The following is a 25,180-nucleotide window of genomic DNA, read 5'->3' on the forward strand; positions in this document are numbered from 1 at the left end:
TTAATTGGGGAACACCCTAAATATCAAATGCGATCATCCAATTTTAATTTTTCTGGGAGCCTTTCACAGATTTCCGTAATCTGCTGCCTAATTTTCATAAAACAATCACTTCTACGTGCATCTACGTTAGTTTTTTGCTGAGTTCAAGAGTGAGCTTTTAAAGTGAATGTCCCGCTTTCCCCCACCTGCTGTATTTTGGTTTGCGTCACAGAATATTTTCGAAGCATATAAATTGGTTTTCGTAGAAGGAAACCCGAACTTGCTTCCCAGGAGGGGACCTTACGCCTTCCCCCCCCCCTCCACCCCCAGATCCATCACCGCTTGTTCATGCCCTCATCGGCAAAGTCTTGCACCATAGCTGAGGGGATGCCCGCTGGCTTCTGGATTTTTCTTGCTCGGTTATTGAGGTAGTAGTATTTTAGTGTTTGCAACTTAAATAACATTGGGCTTTTAAATTATGTTTTCGTGTGTTGATCAAGACGTTACTGCGCCACAGCATTATCATTATTATGTAGCTGAAAATCAATAGGATTGAAGGATGGAGTGGTAAACCGATTTGAAGGCTGTACAAAACCGGGAGTAAGTGGGGTGTCTTGTCACGTTGTTTAAAGCCGTAAGTGCTCAACTACATTTCATAATATCATAATGGATACCAGGGGATCTCTTAATGTCATCAGCTTCCAATTATTCTCTTGATTAACTGTTTATTTAGTCTCATTATAGAGTTGGATGTTCTGTCTTGCCTTGCCAGTTGCAATTGGCGTGGCTGTCCCACGATCGCTCCCACCAACAAGCTGGTCTCGCGCTAAGAGGGAATTTCAGGCAGTCGAATGGAGTTCCTACTAAACCAGTTTCCTTCTGGGCCAGAAGCGTGCCCAGAAAGAGAGGGTTTGCAGCTCTCCCAGTTTCTGGCTATGGCTTTAATGTAGCTTGTGTGTCGCTGGGGGTAGAAGTGCTCCCCGTATGCTGAAGAAAGCAAGCCGCGATGGTTGCTGCTGAGAAAGTCCCAGAAAGTTGGCAATTTCTGGGTTTGTTTGTTATTCTTCTTAACGCTTGCACTGCTTTTCTGTTGTTTGATTTTTAGGATTAACACCTATTCATAATTCCATCTTGAAAGGTCCTTTGGAACAGTTTTTTTAAAGAAACACTGAGGAGGCAGATTGCTGTTTCAACATTAATATGTTAATAAAATGCAGCTAAATATGAAGGAAGCCGGCATAAAATCCCGTTCCCGTTCTCTCGTGCGCGCTCACACACAACCTCTGACCGGATGGGCAGGTAGCAGCACCTGAAGCTGATCAGCGTTCTCTTAGGAAGAAGGACCATGGAGGAGCTGATGTTTGGCAGGAGGAGCTGTGGGTGCCTCTGTGACAATAATATCCTCAGAGAAGACTAGATTCTAGCAAGGGGTGGAAGGAAAGCTCCAAATGCCATATTTTGCTTCGCCAGTTCCTGTGATTTCACCTTAACCTCCGGCGTCTGAGTGTAGGCTTCCTGGGAAGTTAAGAATCCTATCCTTAAAATGAAGGGGTGTGTGAAAAGGACCACCGCAGGGACTAGAGCAAGGAGTCGCTCAGCCCAACGTCTCGTATGCTTGTGTCTGAGAGCAGACTGGCTTGGGAGCAGCTTAAGAAAAAGATAAAACTTTTCCACAAGCCATTGCTCTCCTCTCCAGTGATTTCAGCTCAGGGATCTCCTGATCCAGAGGTGCATCTTCACATCTGTGAATCTTTGGGATTCAGGTTCTCCTTGCTCTTTTCTTTTGGTTTTGTGATTTTTTTTTTTTTTTGTTTTGTTTTGTTTTTTCCCCCCCTCCAGATGACCCTGCTGCGACATGTTCCACAGCTCAACTACACGTTGTGTCCTATGCCTTTGTTCTCTCCGAAGCCTGCCGCCTTTGCAGCCTTCTCCTGTTATTGAACAAGTTTATCGCCCTTTTCTGTGTCGCTCATGACTGTACAATCTTTACTGTATCCTCTCCCAGTTATCTCTTTCCAGCCTTTTTTTTTTCCTGATGCTTTTTATATTTGAAACAAAATTTTTTAATTTTTTTTTTTTTTTGAGGAACGAGGTCGTTCAGTTTTGTAAGCAACCGATGGATTCTTCTGTTGCAAAAATCACTGTTAAAGAGGTTGGTTATCTCAAATATTTGGTGCTATCAAGAAACAAAGCTTGTAAGCCACTGCCACCCTACCTAAAATATTCACCAGGGACTTTTTTAAATATGGAGATTTGTTAATGTAAGAAAAGATCTCCACATGAGATCTTTCTTTTAAAGGAAGTACCCCCTTTAAAAAAATAAAATCTGACTGAAGGAATAATTCCTAGAAAGATGGAAGACACTTAGGCGCTATGATGGTGCGGCACTTCCATGTATATGGGCAGTGTCAATGTGGTGGTTTTGAAATGATCAATTAGATCTGAGAACTAAGACAACTGCTCACTGTTCTTCAGCTATTCCAGAAAATAGAGCCCGAGAGAGGTGAATTAACAAGGAAAAAAGGGGGTAGGAAATTCATTGGGGAACTAAATAAGTATAAACTCAGTTATTTAATTACATATTAAAAAAATAACTTAATATATAAAAATTATTCTGGTATGAACCAGATTGGAAGAGATTTATATAAAAACTGTGGTTAAGAAAAAAAAAAAAAAAAAAAAAAAACAAACAAAAAAAAAAAAACCAAACAGAAAATCCAAACAAGCAAAGCACAAAAAAACCACCCCAAACAAAACCCCCAAAGCAAACAAACAAAAAAAACCTCCAAAACACCCCACAAACACAAACCCCCACCCCCCCCAAAAAAACCCAACCCAATCCAAAAAGCTCCAAACAATCAAAAGAAATCAAAACTTTGCTTTTTGTTTGGTGACTTCGGAGGCAGCACTAGTCAGTCCTTTTAGACAGCATAAAGCAAATGGATGAGCTATTTATCATTTATATGGGAATATGATTTTTCAGCCGCGGTAGTTTTTATTTGTGGATAAGTTTGAGTCACTTTTTTCCCCAGAAGGATGAGGAGTGGAAAAATGTAAAGAAAAACTGGACTTGTGTGTTAACTGCGCTTTTGGTGAGATAATGAAAGTCTTAAAATGATGTTACGTTACTCTGTAGACTGAGGTACAAAAATGCTAATTTATTGGTAGACTGCAGCGCCCAATTTGCATTCCAAATCAGACTGCAGAGCTCCCCAAATGAGGAGGTGCCCTCGCAGTGCATTTAACCTGTGCTTTTCCCGAGTAAATTCGTAACAGCACGCGTGTTTGGATGTGCCTCCTGGCATACGTACCCCACGGGTGCTGCTTCACCATTTTAAGAAGGTCCCGTTTTTTTAAATAGGGGGTTGAAGTGTACAGCTAATTTTGGATAGCAGAAATCAGAAAACAAAAAATTGATGCAAGTACTGTTTTAAATCTCCGAACTGCCCCAAAATTCTTGTTTACGGTGACACTGACAGATAAGGTGTAGGGTGCAGCGATTAATGATGTCGTGTATCAAATTGTGCTTGTATGTGTGTGTCAACACACAAAATGGGACTGTTATAACGATGTTTGCCAGAATACGATAGTATATATTTTAACAATAAAATATTAGTAATAGCCTATATTTGTTGTCAGTTCCGGATGATACAGCTACACGAGAAGGAGGGAAATGAAGAGCCGTGTTATTCTTAAATGTGCTGATCCAGGAGGAGGGGGGAAAGGAGGGGGGGAGAGAGAGACAAGTAATACAGCATAAAGAACCCACAGGCATCTGGGCTTTCCCACTTGGGTAGCAAATAGGGGGAATTATGGGTTGGTGGTCTGCTTCCCGTTAGGAGGACACCCCTCCATCTGTTTTCAGTACAGCCTCTTTCCAATTTAAAACGCGGATTTCAATACAAACCTCAATTTCTTGTCTCCATTTTATATGCAAAGCGAGGCTTATGAATGGGTGGCGTTGCCGTCAGGGCTCCGACCAAATTTCCCCCCAAAATTCACGGGCTGTTCATTTGAATACCTGCTTACAGCGGGGCACAATGGGCAGCTTTGAGAAGAGAAATTGATAATCTTCACGGAAGAGTAATTTGAATGAAATTACACTTGACAGCCTGTCTCCAAGCAAACAAGGCGAGTGAGGGAGCCTTAGCTGAGCTCTGAGGACTTGCCTGAGCCTCTGCTCTTGGAGCTTCCCAGGGAAAAAAAAAAAAAAAAATCTCCACACTTTTTTTTCCTACATCTGACTGCAGCTTTTGATTAATTCTCCGTAGCCGTTTCTAGTGAAGAAAGGTAGCCATGGAAGAGAATATGGAAGAGGGACAAACACAGAAAGGTACTGTGATTAAAACTGCTTTCTCTTTGCAAGGGGATCGTTATTTTGCCGTTCCTTACGCGCTTTAGCAGCCTGCTGTGACGGTAGGGACTGCCTGGCGTGGCAGATGGGGAAAGATTTGATTTGATTTTTGTTTTTTTTTCATACCATTTGCTTCGTTTGCCTCTCTGCAATAGCACTCAGCTTTAATATACCGACTGTCATCCGGCAGCGAGTATTAAAAGGATCTAAATAGCGAATTTTACTTCTCTCCTAGTAATATTGCAAGCATTTAATGCAGCCTGCTTCCCAGCCCGGTCTTTGTTAACCTTCATTTATTTCGTGTTTTCACGCTTGTCTAGCTGGGTCGAGGGACTCGAGTGCGAACTGCGAGAGAGCCGCTCGCACAATATTTGGAGCCGGTTCCAGTTGGGTATTTAACAATGCAACCAGTATTGACGCCTCGAATGAGAGTCCAGACTGAACAAAGGCACGGGGTGTATTTTGTGGATCTTTAGGCAGGATTGAAATCCCCCTCTGCCTTTTTTTTCTTTTTTTTTTTTTTTTTTTTCCCCCCCCCCCCCACTGTCATCTTGCGGCGTGTTGAAGCAGCCCGGCTGTGCTTCCGATATCTGCGTCGTAGAGGTTTTGCCTTTTGCTGAAACGCGTTTTGCACGGTGCGGCTGAAATTGCGTTAGCGAGATGCACGCAGAGCGCTTCTGTGCCACTGCTTCTGCTCAGGTCGGAAATAACCGAATGCGATGGGACGCGCTAGCGCTTAAAGGTGCAATTTAAAATTATTGCAGACTGTTTAGTAATTTGTGAATCTCTGAGAAATATAGTTCATTTAGGCTTTTACTTAAGCGTTATTCTGTACGAGTGACGCTACAGTAGCGAAAGGAACCAAGGTTTCCTCCTTTTACTTTCCTGCAAGCACAAAGGGTAATCCTAGGGAATATTTGCCGTGTACAATCACGTATACTTTTACTTTTGCGTTTATTTTGAATCCACTTCCATTTCTGAGGAGGATTTAGGAACTTGCCGAATCATTTAATAGAAACTGCCTGTAAAGGGGTATATTTCGGCGCTGATGCCATATTCTGTCTTTCCGCTCCCTGATCAATCTGCTTTCTCCATGTAAATGTCATCCTTTCTCGTTATAAGTGACCCATTTAGACAGAACACAGCTTTGAATTGTTTATGGTCTTGACTTGCTCTAGATGCACGGCAGAGCATCATGAGAAGACTAAAGGAGGATATATGTGCCCCCTCTCTGTCTATGCATACTTATGTTTATAGATAAATAAATTAGTATCTGGTTGGTGATTTCAGCAGTTTCTTCAGTTCAATTTTATTATTTGCAGACGGCAGAAATAATGGGAAAGTGCAAGATGGTTCAGGGTTTGTTTTTTTTTTTCTGAATGTAAAATCAATAATTTTATGGTTCGAATTATTTAGTGTGCTTTAGATTTAGAAATTGAAGATGTGCTTTTTTTAAAATCTGAAATAAGATTATTTTTTTTTTTTTCCTTCTTAAAACAAGTGAATTGAACTGTTTGGCCACTGAATCAATATTTCATTGTTACTGAATGATATTGCCTGAAGGAACAGTGTGAAAATCAAAAATCCCTAAATTCTTATGAGAGGGGGGAAAAAAAAAATCAGAGAAAGAAGTAAATCACTTCGTATATTAAAAGAGCATGTTGTTACCAATAAACTGTGTCCTCATTGTTCATATGATAAGCAGCTGAATGACCAATAGCCACTCAAACCGGTGTGATTAATAGTGTGATTACAACAGCTAACACTACTTACCCCCCACCCCCCATTTACAATGCCATGTGTTCAGCCTCTTTTCCCTATAGTGGTACCCAGCTGTCATCACAGACAGTGACAGGAGAATGTGAAGACCTCACAAATGACATGTATTTTTCCTTATTGCTGTGGAAGGGGATGCTGCTTCGGCGCTGTGAGCGTACCTGCGAACCTGGCACGTCACCCTGCCGCTTTCCCACTTTGCATTATGCCAACTTTTACAATGTATTTCCAGTTTGAAGAAAATTTGCAATTCAGGAGGAAAATGAAAAAAAAAAATAAAATAATTCACTTTTGAATCTTTGGGGTGCTCCAATGCAGATGTTGGAATTGTAGTGAAGTATAGGGGTGATTATGAAATCATGGATCTCTTCAAGGTTTGCACTTTGCACTTGAAAAATATTGACTAATACTAGTATGACTTGATACTTCTCTTTCATATTCCTGGTGGTTTTTTGTTTTCATTTAGCATCACCTAGCTATTAAGTGTTTAATTGATATCCACATATAGTTCAAGGTCATCTGGACTAGTTTTTCTAACTGTAGTGTCCCAGCAACGCTCACTGAAATTCATATATTCTTATCTCTGTCCTCCTGCCATCTTGAGTGGAACTGTTTTTTTTTCTTTCTTTCTTTCTTTCTCCTTCTGCTTTCTACAAAAATCAATGGGAGTATAAATTGTCACTGCTTATCAACTCCTGTGCTCTTCGCAGCAGATGCTTCGAACCTCCCACTGAAGAGCATTACGTCTTGCTAGCAGCCATGATGGAAGGGAACGGTTTCGTGTCGATGCTTTTCATTAATCCCATACAGAGAGCTCTAACGAGAGGCTTGCAGATTTGGAAGTCTTGTTATTTTGCAGCGTTTCATGGAATAAGACACTGATAAGTGTGAACATAATTCTTACCGTAGTGGTTCCAAATAATGAGCTTCTGCCTGACACGGTCCCTGTGTCTTCCAGTGTTTAACACTTGTGATCTGTTTATGGCTGTATCGTGGAAAATTGTCAGCAGGGAAATCTGTTACATATGTTTTCTGAAATTAATGAATTACAAGAAACTGTATGGTTCAAAGGAATGATTGGAAAACAGAAATGCACACCCCTTTTCCCCCCCCCAACCCCCCCCCATCCCCTAATATTTTCTTCCTATTGGCCTTGGAAAGTGTGGGTTCTTCTTGGCTTCTTGGCAGCAGGACCATTAATATGGTAAATTGAGGCAATGCTCTTGCCCAGCAGTTTTCACACGTAAAGCTGTAAAAACTGAAGCTGGGAATAATTTTTATTCATTCATTTTCTGTTTTCAAGTCTTTCAGACTTGTTTCCCCACCCCCCTCTTTCCCTTGATGCCGCGCTCCCTTGGCTTGCGCGCCAGCCCAGGCTGGGGGGGACCTGCCAAAGGTCTTTGCTACGGGGCTGTCTGTAGCTGCCCCAGAGCTGAAAGTCTGCCTGAAATGCAAACTGCGTGTGAACGCTAAAATACATTCTAACAGAGTCATAACGTCTCAGAAATATCAACTCGGGCACAGTTTCCATCAGGCTGACGTTACGCTGCGTGCCTGGGACTGTAACAGACCCAGAGCTTTGATTGCAAATTTGCTGTCTTGGAAAAGCCAGGACAACTAAAGCCTGTAATTTGTTTGACTGGTTTATTTTTTCCAAAGTGATCAGATCCGCTTAGAAGCAGAAGTTTCCCTGATGTCTTTAGGGATGCATGCTAATTTGGAAAAACTCATGCATAAATTTGCATGTGTCAGCGGTAGGTCTCGACTGCCGGCGTTGGAAAGACAATGACGTCAAAGTCGTAGCTTTGCTAGCTGGAAAAAGATATCGGTCCCGTTCCCGCGGAGCTGGTCTTCTCTCCGTGAAAGCCCCAAGACTGCAAGGATGTCCCCAACCCCTGTCAATTGTCCCAATGGAAAACTTTTCGGAGGGCCAGCAGTGTAATTTTTTGCGTTGTGTGGGCCTTGGCACGGTGGAGTTTAGGATGATTCTCACCACGTCTATTTCAGACAAAAGAAACGTGCCGTAGCACAGCGAGACATACTTGTACCACTTGCACTAAAACGGAGAGAAATGTGCCTTTTTTTATGGTTCATCCACAGCTTCCTTTTGTAGTTTGAATTCCTTTATAAAATAAACTCTTGGGAACGGATGGAGCATCTGTGTTTGTACAGCAGCAAACACGAGGAAGAGCTAATTTTGCTTAAGCTCTCTTGGCTGTACTATACCTGACACACACAGCTAAGGTTCCGCTGGTAGGATGGCAAAAAAAATATAGACTATTATTGGGACAAGAAGTGGTTGAATACTAGAAAATAAATAATGAGTCTGCTTTAGTGATTTAAGTGCAGCCTGTTTTCAAAGCTTTTTTGTTTGTTCCACAGCGTGCCAGTACAGGAGAGCTTTGAGCAGAGGTTTGGAAGGAAGTCCTCTAAGGAGTCTAGGAGGATGCTGGCAGCACGAGGCACACACAGCCACCAGAGGCTGAGTTGCTTCCTCTTCCTTCGGTACTTTTGGGAAAATGGCAGGCTCTGGGTTAGTAGGATGCCATAGACTAGATGAAAGTGGTGATTTTTTTATTTCGTATTACGAAATAAACCAACCGCCAAATAGTCAAAACATCGCTGGCATCCCCTGCAAGTTAGTCTTCTAAATCTTTTTATTTACCTCTAAAAGAGAACAGTTGTCCAGTTGCTCCTTTGGCTATTGTTAGAAAGGCGGTTAAAATAAAAATGAGCCAATCTCGGTATTTTGCACTTTGGTTTAGTTGGGTGACTACACTTGAAAATAAAGCTGAGTTATTTTCTGTTCTTCAATGTCAATGGCATAGTAAGCGTGAGCCATGCTGGTACCTTCAGTGAGACCCTTTTTAAGTTGTTGGGACTCTGTCGAGTCTTACAGGACCTCTGAAGTCCAATCAGTTTTGTGAGTTGTTGTTGGTTTTTTTTTTTTGTTTTTTTTTTTTTTAAACCAGAAATAGTTTTTAAATTTGGCCTTGTAAGTAGGAAGCAGCAGACATTTGCTGGCTGATGTTCTTCATACAAAACCTGGGTTTGCACTGCTCGAGCCTTAAAGAAAACACGATGGGCAGAGGTCAAGCTCCGTTTCCTTTGGGAATGTATTTTCAGTTCTACTCTTTTTTCCCAAGCTGCTGCTCAGGCTGGATTTCTACAAGTTCCTTCAGATTAGAATGGTCTTAACTTTTGTCACGTTTATTTCTGCCTGTTCTTAAAAGTGTGTGTGTGTATAGTAAATGTCAGATAAAATACTGACTCGATAGTCATGAAGTCATTGAGTAAATAATTTTCCTTCTTAATCAATTTTAAATATGGAAGTAAATTTTCGTATCTGGTGCAGTATCTCACTATAGTTCCTATTTAATACTCCTTAGTAGTTAATCAATGAGGTTTATGAAAGAAAAATGCAGTAACATTCAATATGAATTTGAGGCTAATTGTTCTATTGTTGCAAGTTATTCTCCTTTACGTAGTGACTACAGCCTACCTTACTTAATATCCTGACATTTGGAGCGCTGAGTTCCAGAGCTGTAATTTGAATATATGTTATTATTCAATACATTAGGCTTTTATTCACAGATGATAATGTAAACAAATCTAGTCTTGCTTGCTTATTTCATCTTTAACATTGAAATGTCTCTGCTAATAGGAGAAAACTTTGTATTTCTTACAGGCTTAACATCATACTAGTCATAGGCATGAAAATCCAGCGTTAATAGGAACCTACTTATACTTTTATATTTATTCTTTCGGGGCAAAAAGTGTTCCAACTGCCCTGAGGCAGATGGAATCCTCAATTCAATGTGTGAGAATTTAAGTCTTCATGGTAATTTTGACACTTGTATGTCAATTTCACAAATAAGCTATTTTAGAAATAAGATATTTTAGAAGTAAGAGATGTAAATGCTTAGAAAAAAGCACTGAAGACATTGAAAATTATTAGTTTATACAAATTCTTGAAAAATACTCTATCAAGCCAGCAATATAAATTTATAAAAACTTCCTACAGTTTGTGAAATTAAAGGCGCTTTCCCCCCCCCTCCCCCCACTTTGGAGGAAAAAAGGGTATTTTGGGTTTCTAATTACTCAGGAAAAAATAAGCATTTAGTAATGACAAAACAATACTGCAGATATAGCAAAAGTCTATTTGGTTCAGCTTAGTGCCTTGGCTCCTTATGGAGAAGGATTGAGGGACTGATATATCTAATATCTAAAAATTATTCCTTTTATACTGTGCCTATGCATTCCTTTCTGATAAATACCTTAAACAATTTTGGCAATGTGATTTTTCACCTCTTTGAATTGCCTGCACCTGCACGACAATTCGGGATGGAAGAATGGGTGGAATGCTGCTGCCCTCACATGAGGACAATGTTTGCTGTCTTGATACAATAGTTTGAAGATGTTAAGTGTCCCTAAATAAACAGGTGCGAATATGCCCTTTCTTCCCAATAGTTTTATATAGAGGATTAAGTAGGGAAAAAAAAAAAAAAATTACAAGTTTTTGGGCTGTTCTGCCTTCGGGTTGTAGTTAATGTGTGTGATGTTATCAAACCCATCAAGCACCTGGTGGGCATTGAAAATCAGAATGCAAAAAAGGCAAAGGTGAATATCGATCTTGGATCAAATACTCTGCCAGTTAATATTCTGGTTGGCAATTACATTTCAGAAGAATTTTCAGCCAATTCATGCAACTAAAATGCATAATTCCTGCTTATTGCCTGACTGGTTTCTGAGACGGGCCGGCGAGTCCCCCGTTGGTGTGGTGTCACAGATCTTCTGCCCGGGGAGGGGTGAGGAGGTACAGAGCCTTCAATGCCCCACGTAAGGTGTGGGAAACGTCACTTCCTCAGCTCTGGCGAGATCAAACCCGGAGCATCACCATTGCGAGGGTCGAAGTCGATCCCTATCTGGCGTTTATCTATCAGAATTGTGACTATTTTTTGTACGCATCAGCTCTAGGACCTGATGAAGGAAGGCCACTGGCACAAAAAATGACTGAAGCATTCTGTTAGCTTGTCCTTGCCAACTCTCATACCACGATACAGTAGGCTCAAGAAGGCTCAATATTTTCTTCCTCCCCTCCAAATACTTCAATCTTCTTACTAGTCATCACGTAGGACTTCAGTAGTCCTCCCAAAATTTATACTGCAGCCATCTGGGACAACTTTGTTCCATATAACAATTGCTAAAATATCACTAACTACTCCTAAGTGCAAAGATTGCTCTTCTCTTTACGTTTATAACACCCCCGATATTTGCACTTGGGCAATTTCTGATGAATTTTTATTTGGTTCACATAGTGAAAGTTTCTTCTTTTTTTAAAAATGTCAACAGTGATAACAATACAACTGTCCAGCAAATGAATATCGCAATAGATTTACTATCAATTTTAACAAAAATCGGTCTTTTTCATCGTGGTGTGAGGGGAGCAGTGCATTTGCTGTGATTCTGGCATAAGACTGGACCTCAGCGAAAGGTGCCTTTGCTGCACTGTTGGTATATGGGCTTTGCAGGGAGGTGCTACTGCCAGAGGCTAAATAAAGCTCAAGCAAAACATAGTATTTGCAGTCGCAGTAAGCATCCCTCGCTTCTCAATATCTGCCCATTTGTGCCCCCAAGAGTGTGTTTTGTTTTTCTTCTTCTTCCTTAAGAAAAAAAAAAAAAAAGAAAAAAAAAATTAAACAAAACCCTTTGTGACTGCTGTTTTGATTTTCAATTTTTCCGTGGAAACATTTTCTTTTTAGCATCTGGAAGGCACGGAAATGAAATTCTACCACATTTCTTAATTTCTTCTGGGAACTTGTAAGTTGTCAAGTGCCACACGTTTATTAAGTCATTTTTATTAGGTCACACCCCACTTCTCAGTCTGCAGTGGGATGATTTTATATAGGTGAAATTGGACATTGCAGAGAAATTTGAAGGAAGAGAGTATGGCAGCATAGTGGAGGGATTAAGCGGGTAATCACAGTCAGTGATTAAGAGTCGCTTTGCATTAAGGCACAATGGGGAAAAAAGCAGAGATGATTGTACTGCTGGAGGATGAAGAGAGGCAATATGATGAAAAGAAGAAAGGAATAAGCAGTATAACTTGAAAGACCTTTGGAGGGGTTCAGAAGTTGGAAATTGATATTGAAACAGAGGAAGACAATATTAGAGTTAAAATAATGAAGGATACTAACATTTGGTCTGTCAGACGGGACCTGTAGAGGGCCTTGATGGAAACTTTAGGAGTTTCTTTGTAAATAAAATGTGTGTTTTAAGGTAGAGTGTTTTTAAATGGCTTCCAAATCTTTATGTTTTAGACTCTCAAGAAAAAAAAAAAAAAAATAGTTAAAATCTCTTATGGTGTTGGTACAATGATATAGGGCAACTAAGATGATTAAGGGAGTGGAGCATCTCCCTTATGAGGAAAGACTGAGGGAGCTGGGTCTCTTTAGTTTCATAGAATCAGTGAGGTTGGAAGGGACCTTTAAGATCATCAAGTCCAACCATTTGGAGAAGAGGAGACTGAGGGGTGATCTTTATTAGCGTTTATAAATATATAAAGGGGGAATGTCATGAGGATGGAGCCAGGCTCTTCTCAGTAGCAACCAATGATAGGACAAGGGGTAATGGATTCAAGCTGGAACACAAGAGGTTCCACTTAAATTTGAGAAGAAACTTCTTCTCAGTGAGGGTGACAGAGCACTGGAACAGGCTGCCCAGGGAGGTTGTGGAGTCTCCTTCTCTGGAGACATTCAAAACTCGCCTGGACGCCTTCCTGTGCAACCTCATCTAGGTGTTCCTGCTCCGACAGGGGGATTGGACTAGATGATCTTTTGAGGTCCCTTCCAATCCCTAGCATACTGTGATACTGTGATATAGAGTTCAATAGTTTTAAACTTAAAAAAAAACCAACCAAAACACAAGTAATCTGAACAGAGTGGTATTAGATTAGTATTTGCAGATTTATGCTGGCAAGTAAAACATTTGAGAAGTTTTGCATAAAAAGTTATTAGAAACATAAATGCGGTTTGAGTTGGTTTTGGGTTGGTTTTTTTGTTTGTTTTTTTTTTTTTTAAATAGTGAATGTGTAATTTAAACACGTTTTCCCCCCACATAAAACAGGAGCCATGCTAAGTTCATGGCCATATTGGTAATATTGTAATATTACTGTGGTAATCCTACTATGGTAATATTGTAACTGTGGGCAGTTTCTAACTATTTTGAAGTTCTGCATAGGGCAGTGAAAGAGGCAGAGCAAGTTTGGCTTTATCTTAAAGCCGGGAGAGATAGGAAAGATTCTCTTGCTTGGAAAAGGAAAGTGTATCACATCGTGTTCATGGAAAAGAGCGACGGCCGTTGAGCCGTTGGCCTGGTTTCTCTGGGAAGGAATCTGGCAGTGCGTGCTGGTGCCCAGCGAGGCGATGTAGCCAGTGGGGGAGGCTCCACGGGGCAGTGGCACCCTCTGCTACCCGTGAATCAGCTTCTCTTATTCTATTCAACTATACGCAACGGTAGCAGCTGACGTAATTTGGAATCAATTTAAATGCCTTTAGGAAACAGCCATGGGAAGAGCTCTTTGCAGCTCTCAAGTGAGGACCTGTTTGGCCATAGCTAAGAACTTAGGCTTACATGTTTTTATACAGGAGTAGATCCCGAGCTTCTGGTGTCCTGGTTTTGATTGGTATCTTGGGGGGTAGATGAGGAAACCTATCCAAACCAGGTACCCATCTCTTTGCTTTGGTGGCACAGAGCTCTGATCCTCGCCTCTCCAGAAGAAAGGCAACGCATACATCCTGTCATCTTCTACCTGCATGTGCCAAATTGTTTGTTCCCCATTTCTTTTACCCTTCTATTACACATCTCACTTCAAACAACCCTCCACCTTGGAAAGATCTTCTGCTCTGATATAGTGCAAGTTACTAACAGTGCCTTGAATGCTTTGGGACTTCTTAATGCTTACAGGCTAGAATCTGCACGCAGAAGTTGGTGCTTTGGTAAGTTCGTCTAGAACAACGAGGAGAATCTGGACTGTGGTGGCCATGACATTGTGCATGCTCCTGAGGGAAGATCCTCCAAGTCTGTACTGGAGGTGGAAGGCCACGGAAAAGTTAGCATTGTTGTTAGTTCTATCGTTCCTGTTCTATCAGTAAATAAGTCTTAAGACTGTTCTTTAACGTTTCACATGAGTAAACAATTGCAGTTTTGGGTGTTTTTCTTCCTGGTATCTTTTGAAACAAAAATAGATGCCCAGACTCTAGATATTATGGCGGCATATAAAGCGCCAACAAAACTTGCAGACAGTCTCTTTGTTAGCTTCTAGAAGTACAGTGCGGAGATTAGTAATCCCTCCATATTTTAGGTTTTACCTGGTCATCTCCTTGGTCTTTTGGGGTAATTCAAGTCATACATTGTGACCCATAAAGCCCAAATGGCCTGAGAATATGATGTGGGAGTTTATGGCACACCTTGAACTTCATGGCATTCTAGGCGTGCCATCAGACATCTGTATGTAGCCTACTGGTAGAGTCCTTTCTCAATAATTTTCATATGTTGTTGTGGTTTGTGATAAGCCTTTGGGAATACCACCAGGAACTGCAAATTCTGAGGTGTTCCTATTGGGTAAGAAGAATTAAATACATAGTTGAAATAATATAAAACAGAGCATCTACGCTTCCTTACAAAGTACAGGAAGAACAAAATGCACTACTTAGAGTGGTAGAAGGACGTTTGTTCCAGAGGGAGACATAGTCTTGAAACATCAAGAGAGACATAATGAGAGTGTTTGTGGGTTACCTAACTAGTTGTGAAGTTGTTCAACGGAGGATCTCCTTCCCTGTTAGTGAATGGCAATAGGCAAGCTAAAGTTACCTTAACCTTTCCGGGAAATTAATCCTTGCCTTTTACCAGTTAATACCGTATTGTGTCCTCATGTGAGTTGTACAAAGCAATTTATATTCAGCAATTCCATGCTCTTTACTGGCCTGCTTCTTTTGTGACCTCTACGATGAAGATTGTATTTCCAACTACATTTTTCTGCATGATTTATTTACCACGTTCATGGTGCAACTTGGAGGCTGGATCTGGTCGCTGGGATGCTTACGTTGGCTATGCGTCCTTTTCAACGGAGGAGGTGGGGAACAACTGAGCAGAAGGTGCAGACAAATGCTTCTGTGCCCTACCAGAATATAACGTTAAACAGGTCAGGTAGCTGCAGCAGAAGAAAGGGGATGCAGGAGCTGCTGCTGGGTGCAGTGAGCCCAAATTCAACCTCTCCGGGTTGTTGGATTGGTCCATTGTGAAAAAAACGTAATTGAGCAATGTCCACGAGCCAATTTGTTTTTTTACCAATAGCGATAATGGTAAAACCAATAACATTTTGAATTCTGCATGTGGCGCAAAAGAACTTATAAACTTCTAAAGGATAGTGTTTTTCATAAAGGTTTTATACCAGTAAAGAGCATGTACTTGAACTTATGGGGGTAGTGGGTTGCTGAGTCATTGTAAATAGCTACTCAGTATGCATAACTGAGGATGAAAGTAAATATCTGAAATTGCCTTGAGAAAGGGACCATTGACCAGTGGCCACTCTGTTGTTCATAAAGGTATTCAATTATACTATTGAATGTTGTATTATTGATTTTTAAACTGAGTAGCTTTAGCGTGAAATGCTCCCCACTTAACACGCTTTGCCTTTGTCCATGACTTGTTGATAAACCACTCCTAGATAGAAAAGGAGCGTACATTTCTAGCTGAACGGCACAAAACCAGTGATTTACTTTCTCATAAAATTGTCTGAGTATGTTAGATGTGTAAAATGCTTTTCCTATTTGTTGTGATGTTTCAATATAGAATTGTCTTAGATTGTCTTCAGAGACTTTCTCAGCCTCCTCGTTTCTTACCGAGATGTTGACCACTGCTTCTGATCAACATACACTTTTAACATTATAAATAAGCCTAACTGTGCTTCCCCCCGCCCTTCCTTTGAGTAGGAGGTTGCAGTTCCTTACAAACACCTGCAGATTCTCCCTGTGGTTCTTGAGCTGTTCAAAAGCATCTTATTGCCGTGTTACTTAATTAGATGGCCGAACCAGATCGAAATGGAACGGTGTCTTGTTTTCCAAGTGGTCATAATTAGCTTTAGATCTACTCCCCTGAGCCATAACTCTTTTCTGCTATTTGGTCTTGATTGCATTTACTACATAATACTTCCCTTTTGCCAGGAAGTTCATAGTCCTAGTACAGTATTAAGGACCACTTTCATTCACACTGTAGAAATGAGTAGGATTTGCTTGTAAACGCATATATTGCCCGTGATTTTAGGGGAATATAATGCTTCTAAAATTATAGACACAAGTAAGTTCAAAATCTGGAAAAATCAATGGCCAAGGCTCTGATCCTGCAAAGAATTCTATGTACCTATTCGATGCCATGCACTGTGGGTAATCCCATCGGTTTTAGACGAAATAGTCACATAAGCAAAAGGGAAGCTCAAGCACAGCCTTTAAGACCTAACGATGCCGTAGAGCAATTGGCATGGAGCCATCAGGTTTTTGGCAGGAAACCTGTGAGAGGATACGACGATGCAATTGAATAGGGCCTGAGAGGAGACCGGGAGGAAGGTTGAATGGAGTTTATCAGCTGGGTTTTTTTGTTGTTTGTTTGCTTTGCATGATATTAGAGTAGATTAATATGCTTTGAGGTCTCCTGTGGCTGTCTGCAGGTTCCAAGAAATTATTATTCTTTTTTCTTCTTGGCTGTTTTAATTTTTTGAGGGGTTTTGTTCGTGTTTTACCTTGAGTTACTAGAATTTGGATTCACTTTTGGGCAAGGTATACTCGGACCTTCCACTGGTACTGAAATACTCTGCTAGCGTGTCTTGTTCACACGCTGAAGCCAAGCTGATCGCCAAATTTGCTGCGCAGATGGAATTTTCCCCAAGGCAGGCTACTACTGACCTTCTTTTTACCTTTTCTCTGCAACACGGCCATGGTCTGCTTTCCAAGATTATCTGGGAGATTAATTTCCTTAAATTCCTGCTACTAACCCTGGTGTTAGCCTTCTCGCTGTCCTCTTGTAACGAGCTATGGGTGAGACTTTTGGTCTTTAATGCTGGTCCGAAGGAGCGCGTTGGTTAGTTGCCTGTGTTTTGTGGGACAGGGTGGAGAAGATATTTGATAAATCCTTCTGAGCTGAGGGTCTATTAGAAGGCTTTCTGGTATTACAAGGTTCTGGACTCTGACAATACCTAGTGCGAACACAGAAAATGGCCGTTTGTTTCCCAGATTTTTGCCATATAAACTGCGCTGTTTAAAATCTCGAAGGGAAAAAAGGATCCGATTGTCCGCCGGGTGTAGAGTTTGCAGGAGCATCTTCTATCACACATTATAACCATTCCATCATAGGGATAAAATTCAGCAAAATAAGTTGCTTATCACTGTGACTATCCTGAGTTTAGTGTGCTCCAACCACACCCACGGCATGTGGCACTGAAATAAAAAGGACATTTATTGCAGCAGTTCAACAGCATATGGGGGCTACTGCTTCTCAAAGATGTCATTTTTCGAAATTATTCTGGATTTATGGACATCGTTCACTAGTGAAAACACTGCGGTAATTACAGCCCAGCGGTGAGTCGGTCTTTTAGGTCAGCTGTGTTTATGCTAATGGTTCAGACAAGATATTTTTCTCCCCCCTCCCCATCTGGTACAGTCATTAAATATTTAAGACGCAGGGGAACCTGTTAGGGACATTTGGGGTCTTTTATTGGGTTTATGGATGTGTTTGCATATGGGGGACTTTTGCTGTTAATATTTTCTTCATTTCGATCTGTTACGTGTGCCGTACCATCTGCATTGCCCGTGCTTCCAGCAGATATCCGCCCAAAATTACCTCTCGTATCTCCTTCTAGAAGATGAAAACGTGTACTGTATTACACAGTCATTGACAGCCTTAACTTCTAAAATCCAGTTCAGGCACCTCTGCCTTTCTTAAGTGTGATCGGAATATGCAGATTTCCAGACTTTAAAGTAGCTGTAGCTAGCTGGGGGCGTGTTTGGTGAACATTCTACGCAACCGAAGAGCTGAAGTCTACTGTCCTCTCCTGGTAGAGGAGTACAGTTATGTCCACGCCTGGGGAGTTTCCTTCCAACACACAGTTATTCCTACTTGTCTGTCTTGATTTATTTCTCATATTGTTTTATTTTTCTTATTATCTTTTAATGTCGACTCAACTAGATTCGATGCAGCTGCTGCAGTGGCTAAATCTTGTGATATCCTCTGGGATCTCATTTTTTTCTCTTTTGGTTGTTCTCGCCCTCATAATTCCTGATTTTTTTTTTTTTTTTTTTTTTTTTTTTTTTGAGCACGTACAAACTCTGTACCTCAAGCTGGAAAGATGGACCGTCTACTTCTAGAGGTCGGAAAGTACTGCTCTCGGGAATCGCTGATCCGTAATCATTCCTCTAATCTAATAGCCTGACAAGGCGGTAGACTTCAATGTTGCTACAGGATGTGGTGGTTTTATTTCTAAAGGGATAATTTTACTATGCGTTTTGTAGCCCTTCAGGGACAATGAATTACACAGTGGCCCAGATGTAACAAGCAATATAAGAGTAGCAGTCATTAAACGAAATTATCGCAGTCATCCTTACTGTCCTTAATCTGTTACCTTTTTTTGCCTCGGTTGTGGTAAACTGTATAATTTAAACTCTTCCCTACAGAAATGTGACGAGGAATAATTTGACTAGGGGTAGGAATGGGTAACAATGCTGCAGAGTTTTTTAGGTAGACATAGTCGTAAATTCTGGAATAAATTAAGCCAGTAAGTAGTAAAATATAGAATACTTGCATGGAATGAATGTACCGAAACAAAGTTGCTCTTTGTAAGTGGGAAAACATGTTAGAAACATCCACAGCTATTTGTTTACTATTGTCAGAATATGAAAACTCCCTATATTTTTCATTTTAATGATGTTATATAAAAAGACAGCAATTATTTGCATTTGCTTTGTGCAGTTGCTTTGACTGTTTGGTTTTCTTCTTTGTCCACTATGACTCATTTTATGAAATTGTTTGTTTTTCCTTTGTTAAGAAAAATTAAGGCAACACTGGCCTCTTTTCTGAGGGCCTTTATGGTGGTTGGGATAGAATAGCGGTTGCTCTGTCAGTGTCACAGTGTTTATTTTAATCTCTGAATTAATTTTCTTGGTTGCTAGGCAATTCTACTTCATAGTTTTAATGGAAGTGACTAATTCAGGGTGCTCTCATTTCAGAATATGCCATCGTTTGCTTTAAAACTGAAACTAGATTTCTCTCTGACATAATGCTTGACAAATACAATGGTCAGAGTACGATTTTATGACTATAGCTAATAAAATATCCACATTTCTGTTACTGAGTCCTATATTTCGTGTACATTCCAACAAAGCCGTTGTGAATCTAAGGTATTCAATAGAGGCAGCATTGGGCTTTCATGTGTACGGAGAGGATAAATATCTGCTCTAGTGTCTGACATCTTAGAAATTTTTAAAGGCAGCTTACGGAGCTGGTTTTTTAGGATGTATTTGGAGCTGGTATCAGCTAAGTCTTTTTACATCCTCAATGGCAGTGGGGTAATAAGTGCTGCGTATCTCGGTTACTCAGCTTGCAGATGTATTCAGCAGGTCTTTCTTATCGGCGGCGCAGGGAAGTTCAAAAATACTTATGAATATTCAAAGCAGTAATAACGATATTATTAAAGAAATCCTCTTAGCAGTCCGTAGTTCTGGAGCTGCTCTTCATACTGGAAAGACAGAATGCCTCAGGGGAGTTTCTTTAAAACATTGTTTTCTGCTGTTTCAAGGCTATTCTTATTTAAGGACAAATATGAAGGAAAAAGAACTTTAAATGAAACTTCGTAGGTTCCTCGGTATCAGGGTGGCGCAGAAGCGGAGTCCCTGTTTATTTTGTTGCTGTCGGCTATGCTCTCATTCCTTCTGAGCTACCAGCTAGTGAAACACCGTCTTTTGGCTTGTTATCTCCAGTCCACTCTTGTGTTTCCGTGCTGGCGAGCTGCACGGCTGGGAAATGAATGAAATCCAGGCTGCTGCTGCGTGGAAGGAGAAGAGCATCCCGGGGGGCGGAATGGCAGTGCCGTACCCCGGTAGGCACAGGCTGCGCTCCTGCCGGCGGCTCAGGGTTTATCGGCTCAGTTTCTCTAGCCCGGAGCATCATTCCGCATGCTTAATTGCTCTTTAGTTGCCTTTTGTCTAGTTCATAGCAAGCTTGCCTTCCTGAGAGTGGCCACCTTTTTGGTACTGGTGCTGCACTGAGGACCGCAGCAGATTGTTGCCATCAAAAGCTAAATGATGAGTCTAATTTTGTCCAGTTCAAAGACATGTTATCAAGTCAGAGAAGACTGGGAATGTTATATATTTTAATGATTTTTTTATTAAGTGTATGATCTTTGCAGTACCTATGAACACCACTAGCCTCTGGCAAGGTCTTCCAGTTGCTGTCTTACAGCTTTAATTACAGCTGATGGTGGCGTTAGGTAAGCAAGAATACTGTGCTATTTTGGAGCTTCCTAATTGGATTTGAGAGAAAGCAAACTTCAAAAAGCACATAATTATAAGCATTTTCAAGACTTTATCCAAAAGATATTGAGGGGGGGAAAAAATAGAGAGATCGTTCAGTAGTATTCCTCACAGAACAGTGTGCTTTTATTCAGTTGTTTGTTATATAGGAGCTAGTAAGGTGGGTAGGTAGCCAGAATGTTTGCAACTATAATGATAATGTGCAATCAAAGTAAGAAGTTGGATCATTGGTATTCAATATATACTTGGGAGACCTTCTCACTTTTTGTAAATGAGAGGTGGAATACGCAGCCAAAATTGCCAAGTTTATATTCACATTAGTAAACTCTCCCACCTCATCTTAATCTCTTTTACCACTTGGAGAAAGCAGTTCTGAGACGATACTTTTCAGTTTGTGAAGCTGGCTTGTGAAACTCCCGCAACAGAAGCACAAAAATGTCAATGTGGGTGAAAGCCAACCTGTAGGGGATATGAAATAAATTTCTTCATGAACATACGCCACACCGCTGGTTCTGTGAGGCAGAACACTTGTATAAACTGGTTATAAAACCAACTGCTTTATTGTAATAATATTAACAAATACCAACGATTGCCTTTCAACAACTAAGGTAAAGACAATAAACCAAAAATCCCATCAAAGACCTTCCCAAGGTGGTTGCAGTAGTGCGCAGCTTCAGGAGGTACAAACATTGAACCTTTCTCCAATACATGAATTCATAGAATTGCCCAGGCTTGAAGGGACCCTGAAGAACATCAAGTCCAACCGCCAACCTCACAGTGCCAAACCCACCACTAACCCATGTCCCTCAGCACCACGTCTGCACGTCTTTTAAACAACTCCAGGGGTGGTGACTCCACCACTGCCGTGGGCAGCCTGTGCCAGTGCTGGACAACCCTTTCAGTGAAGAAATTTTTCCTAATATCCATCTTAAACCTCCCCTGGTGCAACTTGAGGCCGTTTCCTCTTGTCCCATTGCCCGTTCCTTGGGAGCAGAGACCGACCCCCCCGGCTACCCCCTCCTGCCAGGGAGCTGTAGAGAACGAGAAGGTCTCCCTCAGCCTCCTCTTCTCCAGGCTAAAATTCTCAGTAAGAGTCCAGTTAAAAAAAAAAAAAAGTCACAGCAATAATTTCCATCATTCTCAATAATTCTGAGGAATTATACTGGTATGAAATAGTGAAGGTATTAAAAGTTATATTATTGGATTAAAAGGTAAGCTGCTCTTTCAGCCAGTAATTTATAAGTTACTATTGTAAAGATCATGTTTGCTGAAAATTATTAGGATATCATTTAAGATTCTGGACTGAGAAGCGAAAGATCTGAAACTGATTGATTGTCTGTATCATTTACATTTTTCAATTTCAACTATGAAGTAGTTTGTCCCCCTGAAAAATCTTCCTGTAAATCACTGCGTCTTGGTTTTCCATCTGTGAAAAGCCATACAGGACATATGTAAGCTTTCACTTCTTCCACCCATTCTATGACTTGTTTATTGCTTTAGGAGGTCATTGTCTTTACATTTCTCCAAGGGGAACCTCAGCTGGGGCCTCTAGATACCAAAGAAGGATGAAGTGTGCCAGGGAATACTTACTGATTTGTAAATAAATAAATAAATTGCAGCCATTAAATGTTCTTTGCTTTTAAAGGTGGAATGCAGGGTACTTGAAGTATCTTGTCTTTCCCACTTTAGTTTCTAACCAAATATTTTATTTAAATGAGCAAAAACTAAAGGAGTCGCAGTCATTATGCGCATGGCATATGTGTTGTTAAAATGAAGAGTGACAGACCTTTGATTTTTAGCAGTGACATAATCTAAGGCAGAATGCTGTGATATACATATGGTGGCTGTCTGCGCAGTGTGCCAAAGGAAGGAACAGTTCAGAAAGTTGTTAACTTCAGCCCCTTCAGAAGAACTGGATTTCTTAGTGATAATAGACGTGTGATATGAAAAGCTCAGGACAGATATCACCCTACTAGGCAACAGTGTCTCCTTTTACTCATTTTACAAAAGTGATACCCACAGTGACAAATCGGCCTGTGTTTGCTTGCTTGTTTGTTTAAAAAAAAAAAAAAATGCATATTCTTCAGATGAATGACTATTTTTCCTTAGGAAGGCGACTGCAATGTTTTCAGCTAATGAGATGATGAAAAAGTTTGTCCTGTCTTTGGCAGCAGAAAACATGGACTTTGTATTAAAAGCACGTGATGGAATATAACCCCAAATACAAAGGAAATTTCAGGCTGAAGTATGGAAGGAGATTAGCAGACCTATATCTTAATACAAATATACTCAAAAGACTGTTTCTTAAATGTGTCTGCGCTCTTTGAACACGTTTGTTGTACTGCCCGTGCAAAGAGAGACTCCGGGTGTCTTCCCCAGTGGTGCGTGGGACATGGTCCCGTCGCGTCACGGTGCATCCAGTCTCCACCCAGCACTCTAAGCACCACCACCAGCTCATTTGTCTTAGTGGAAAGAATGCGTTGTGGTGAGCTCTGTGCTGTTATAGCAAGATTTATTTTTGCTACTTAAGCTATCTTGGTTAAATGCTGTTCATAGATCTTTCTTTAACGCTGCTGTCCTCTAACAAAGATGTGCGGTTCGATGAATTGTTGACATGGGCCACCTTCTGCGCGCCCCTTGCTTTCTTGCAGGTTTGAAGTCCTCTCAAATAGCAGCTCCTGAAATCACAGGATAGGAACAAAGTCTCAGCTGTTGCATTACAAAAGCAAATTTCTGGCCTTCGTGACTTCAAAGAAAAAGTTGTTCTCAAAACTACATGTATAACATATCCTATTAGTAGGATATGGGTTATATGGCGGCTCTGACAGTGCTGATGACGCTTTCAGCATATCCCCCATCCTCATTTTCATTTGCATGCTTCCAAATAACTTGAAATGTTTGGGGTTTTGTTTTTCTTTTTCTGTGTTAAATAAGAGTAGCCCAGAGGCTTTGGTATTTTAGGTTTAGGGTCAAAGCAGACGGTGGGCCTAGCCTTTGCCGTTAACGTGCTGAAGAACAACGAGGAGCAGTTCTGCCCTCCCTGGGGTCTGAGTGCAGACAACAAATGTCAAGATTGGAATGACTGAAAGCAATGGCAATCCGTTATAAACTTCCCTAGGTATAGAAATAAGAAGGAAGGATTTATTTCGAATCAAACGGGTGAAGTGTAAGGCCTAAAGGTCTCTGAAGTCAGGCTGCTTAGCACGTGGGTTGAAGAAAGTGGGTGGAACTTTGTCTTCAATGTCCAGTCAAGAGTTGCCATAGCAGGGTAAGGTGGCTGGAGGAGCTTAACGAGAACGCGATGAACTCAGTCCACTGAAGCACCGACCCATCCACCGCATCCCCGAGGAAACATGGTTTTCACATTGTATACAGGAGTCCTATCACGACTCCTATTATTTCCTTATGCTTTGGAAAACAAACAAACAAAAAAAGCTTTTTAAATGCATCCCGGGGGGGCGGGGGAAGCAGAACGGCTTTGTTTCTGAGGCTGAGCCATTTGTCTTAGAGACTTACACTTATAGGCAGCGACTTCCCTGGCCCTTCAGCGAAGGAATTGGAACTTCTCTCCTACTACTGTGTCATGAGGATGGCAAGCTTTCTTTGCTTCGTATATTTATTTATTTTTTTTTCTTTACTGAAAACATAGGAATTTGTTTCCTTGCATGATGGGCAGAAAAAAACCAACCAACCCCACCCCAAGCCCCATGAATGGCTCAGATTTTGTTGTAGTCTGAGATCTGACTGTAGGTTAGTCATAATACATCAGTGCATTTCTCACTGTTTGTAGTGATTTGTCAAAAATTTGATCCAATCGCTTTGGATGAGCCCTTTGACTCGGTACCTTGGTGACTGTAGATGGATGGGGCCTGTTTAAATCCTGTCCCGAGCCAGAAAGTGCGCAGGACTCAAAGGCAGATTACCAAAAGGTGCCTTTTCTGGGAACTCGGAATGGTTCGTCGCTCACAAATAGCAGAACCACATGTAAGTTATCAGGTCACGCTAGATGACTTCCAGTAATGAAGTGATATTCATCAACCAGTCATATTCCATATGCCACATACACTATACAGAGAGGAATACTTTACTGAATTTTTTGGAGATTTTTCTCTTTATTTGGATGGTTTTTTTAACAATACTTTTTTTTTTTGGCATATATATTCCACATCTTAGATTATAGAAATAATCTAAACAAATCTTGAAAGTGGCCAAAAGAGTTTTATACCCATAGATTACAGTGGCTTTTAAATATCAGTACCCTGAAATGTTGTACAACTCAAGACTTTATTCTGCTACAGATCGGGGGGACGAGAGGTGAAGGGAGTGGGACAGGAAGAAGGAAAGGGGAAATCACATATTTCCAATTACTTCCAATTTTTTCTTTTCTTTTTCAAAAGAGTAGTATTCAAAGGAAAGCTTTGCATTAATTTTGTACAAATTTGATACAAACCTATGAAATCACATTTTTATTAATTCAAAAAAAATGGAAAAAGAT

The 25,180-nt window shown here is 40.8% G+C and overlaps 1 protein-coding gene across 1 annotated transcript in view; it reads left to right on the forward strand.

Annotated features, from left to right (window-relative positions):
* Positions 1–4,275: 4,275 nt before the first annotated feature.
* Positions 4,276–25,180, forward strand: part of GPM6A (glycoprotein M6A) — a gene marked incomplete at both ends in the record, with an annotated part of 142,726 nt that continues 121,821 nt past the window's right edge. Inside the window, one exon of the mRNA XM_082482727.1 lies at positions 4,276–4,312. Within this exon, the coding sequence (XP_082338853.1) occupies positions 4,276–4,312 (37 nt within the window). The remainder of the gene's footprint in view (positions 4,313–25,180) is intronic.

Source organism: Vanellus vanellus (genome assembly GCF_965231255.1).
Source record: "Vanellus vanellus genome assembly, chromosome: 4".
Classification (NCBI taxonomy): Eukaryota; Metazoa; Chordata; class Aves; order Charadriiformes; family Charadriidae; genus Vanellus; species Vanellus vanellus.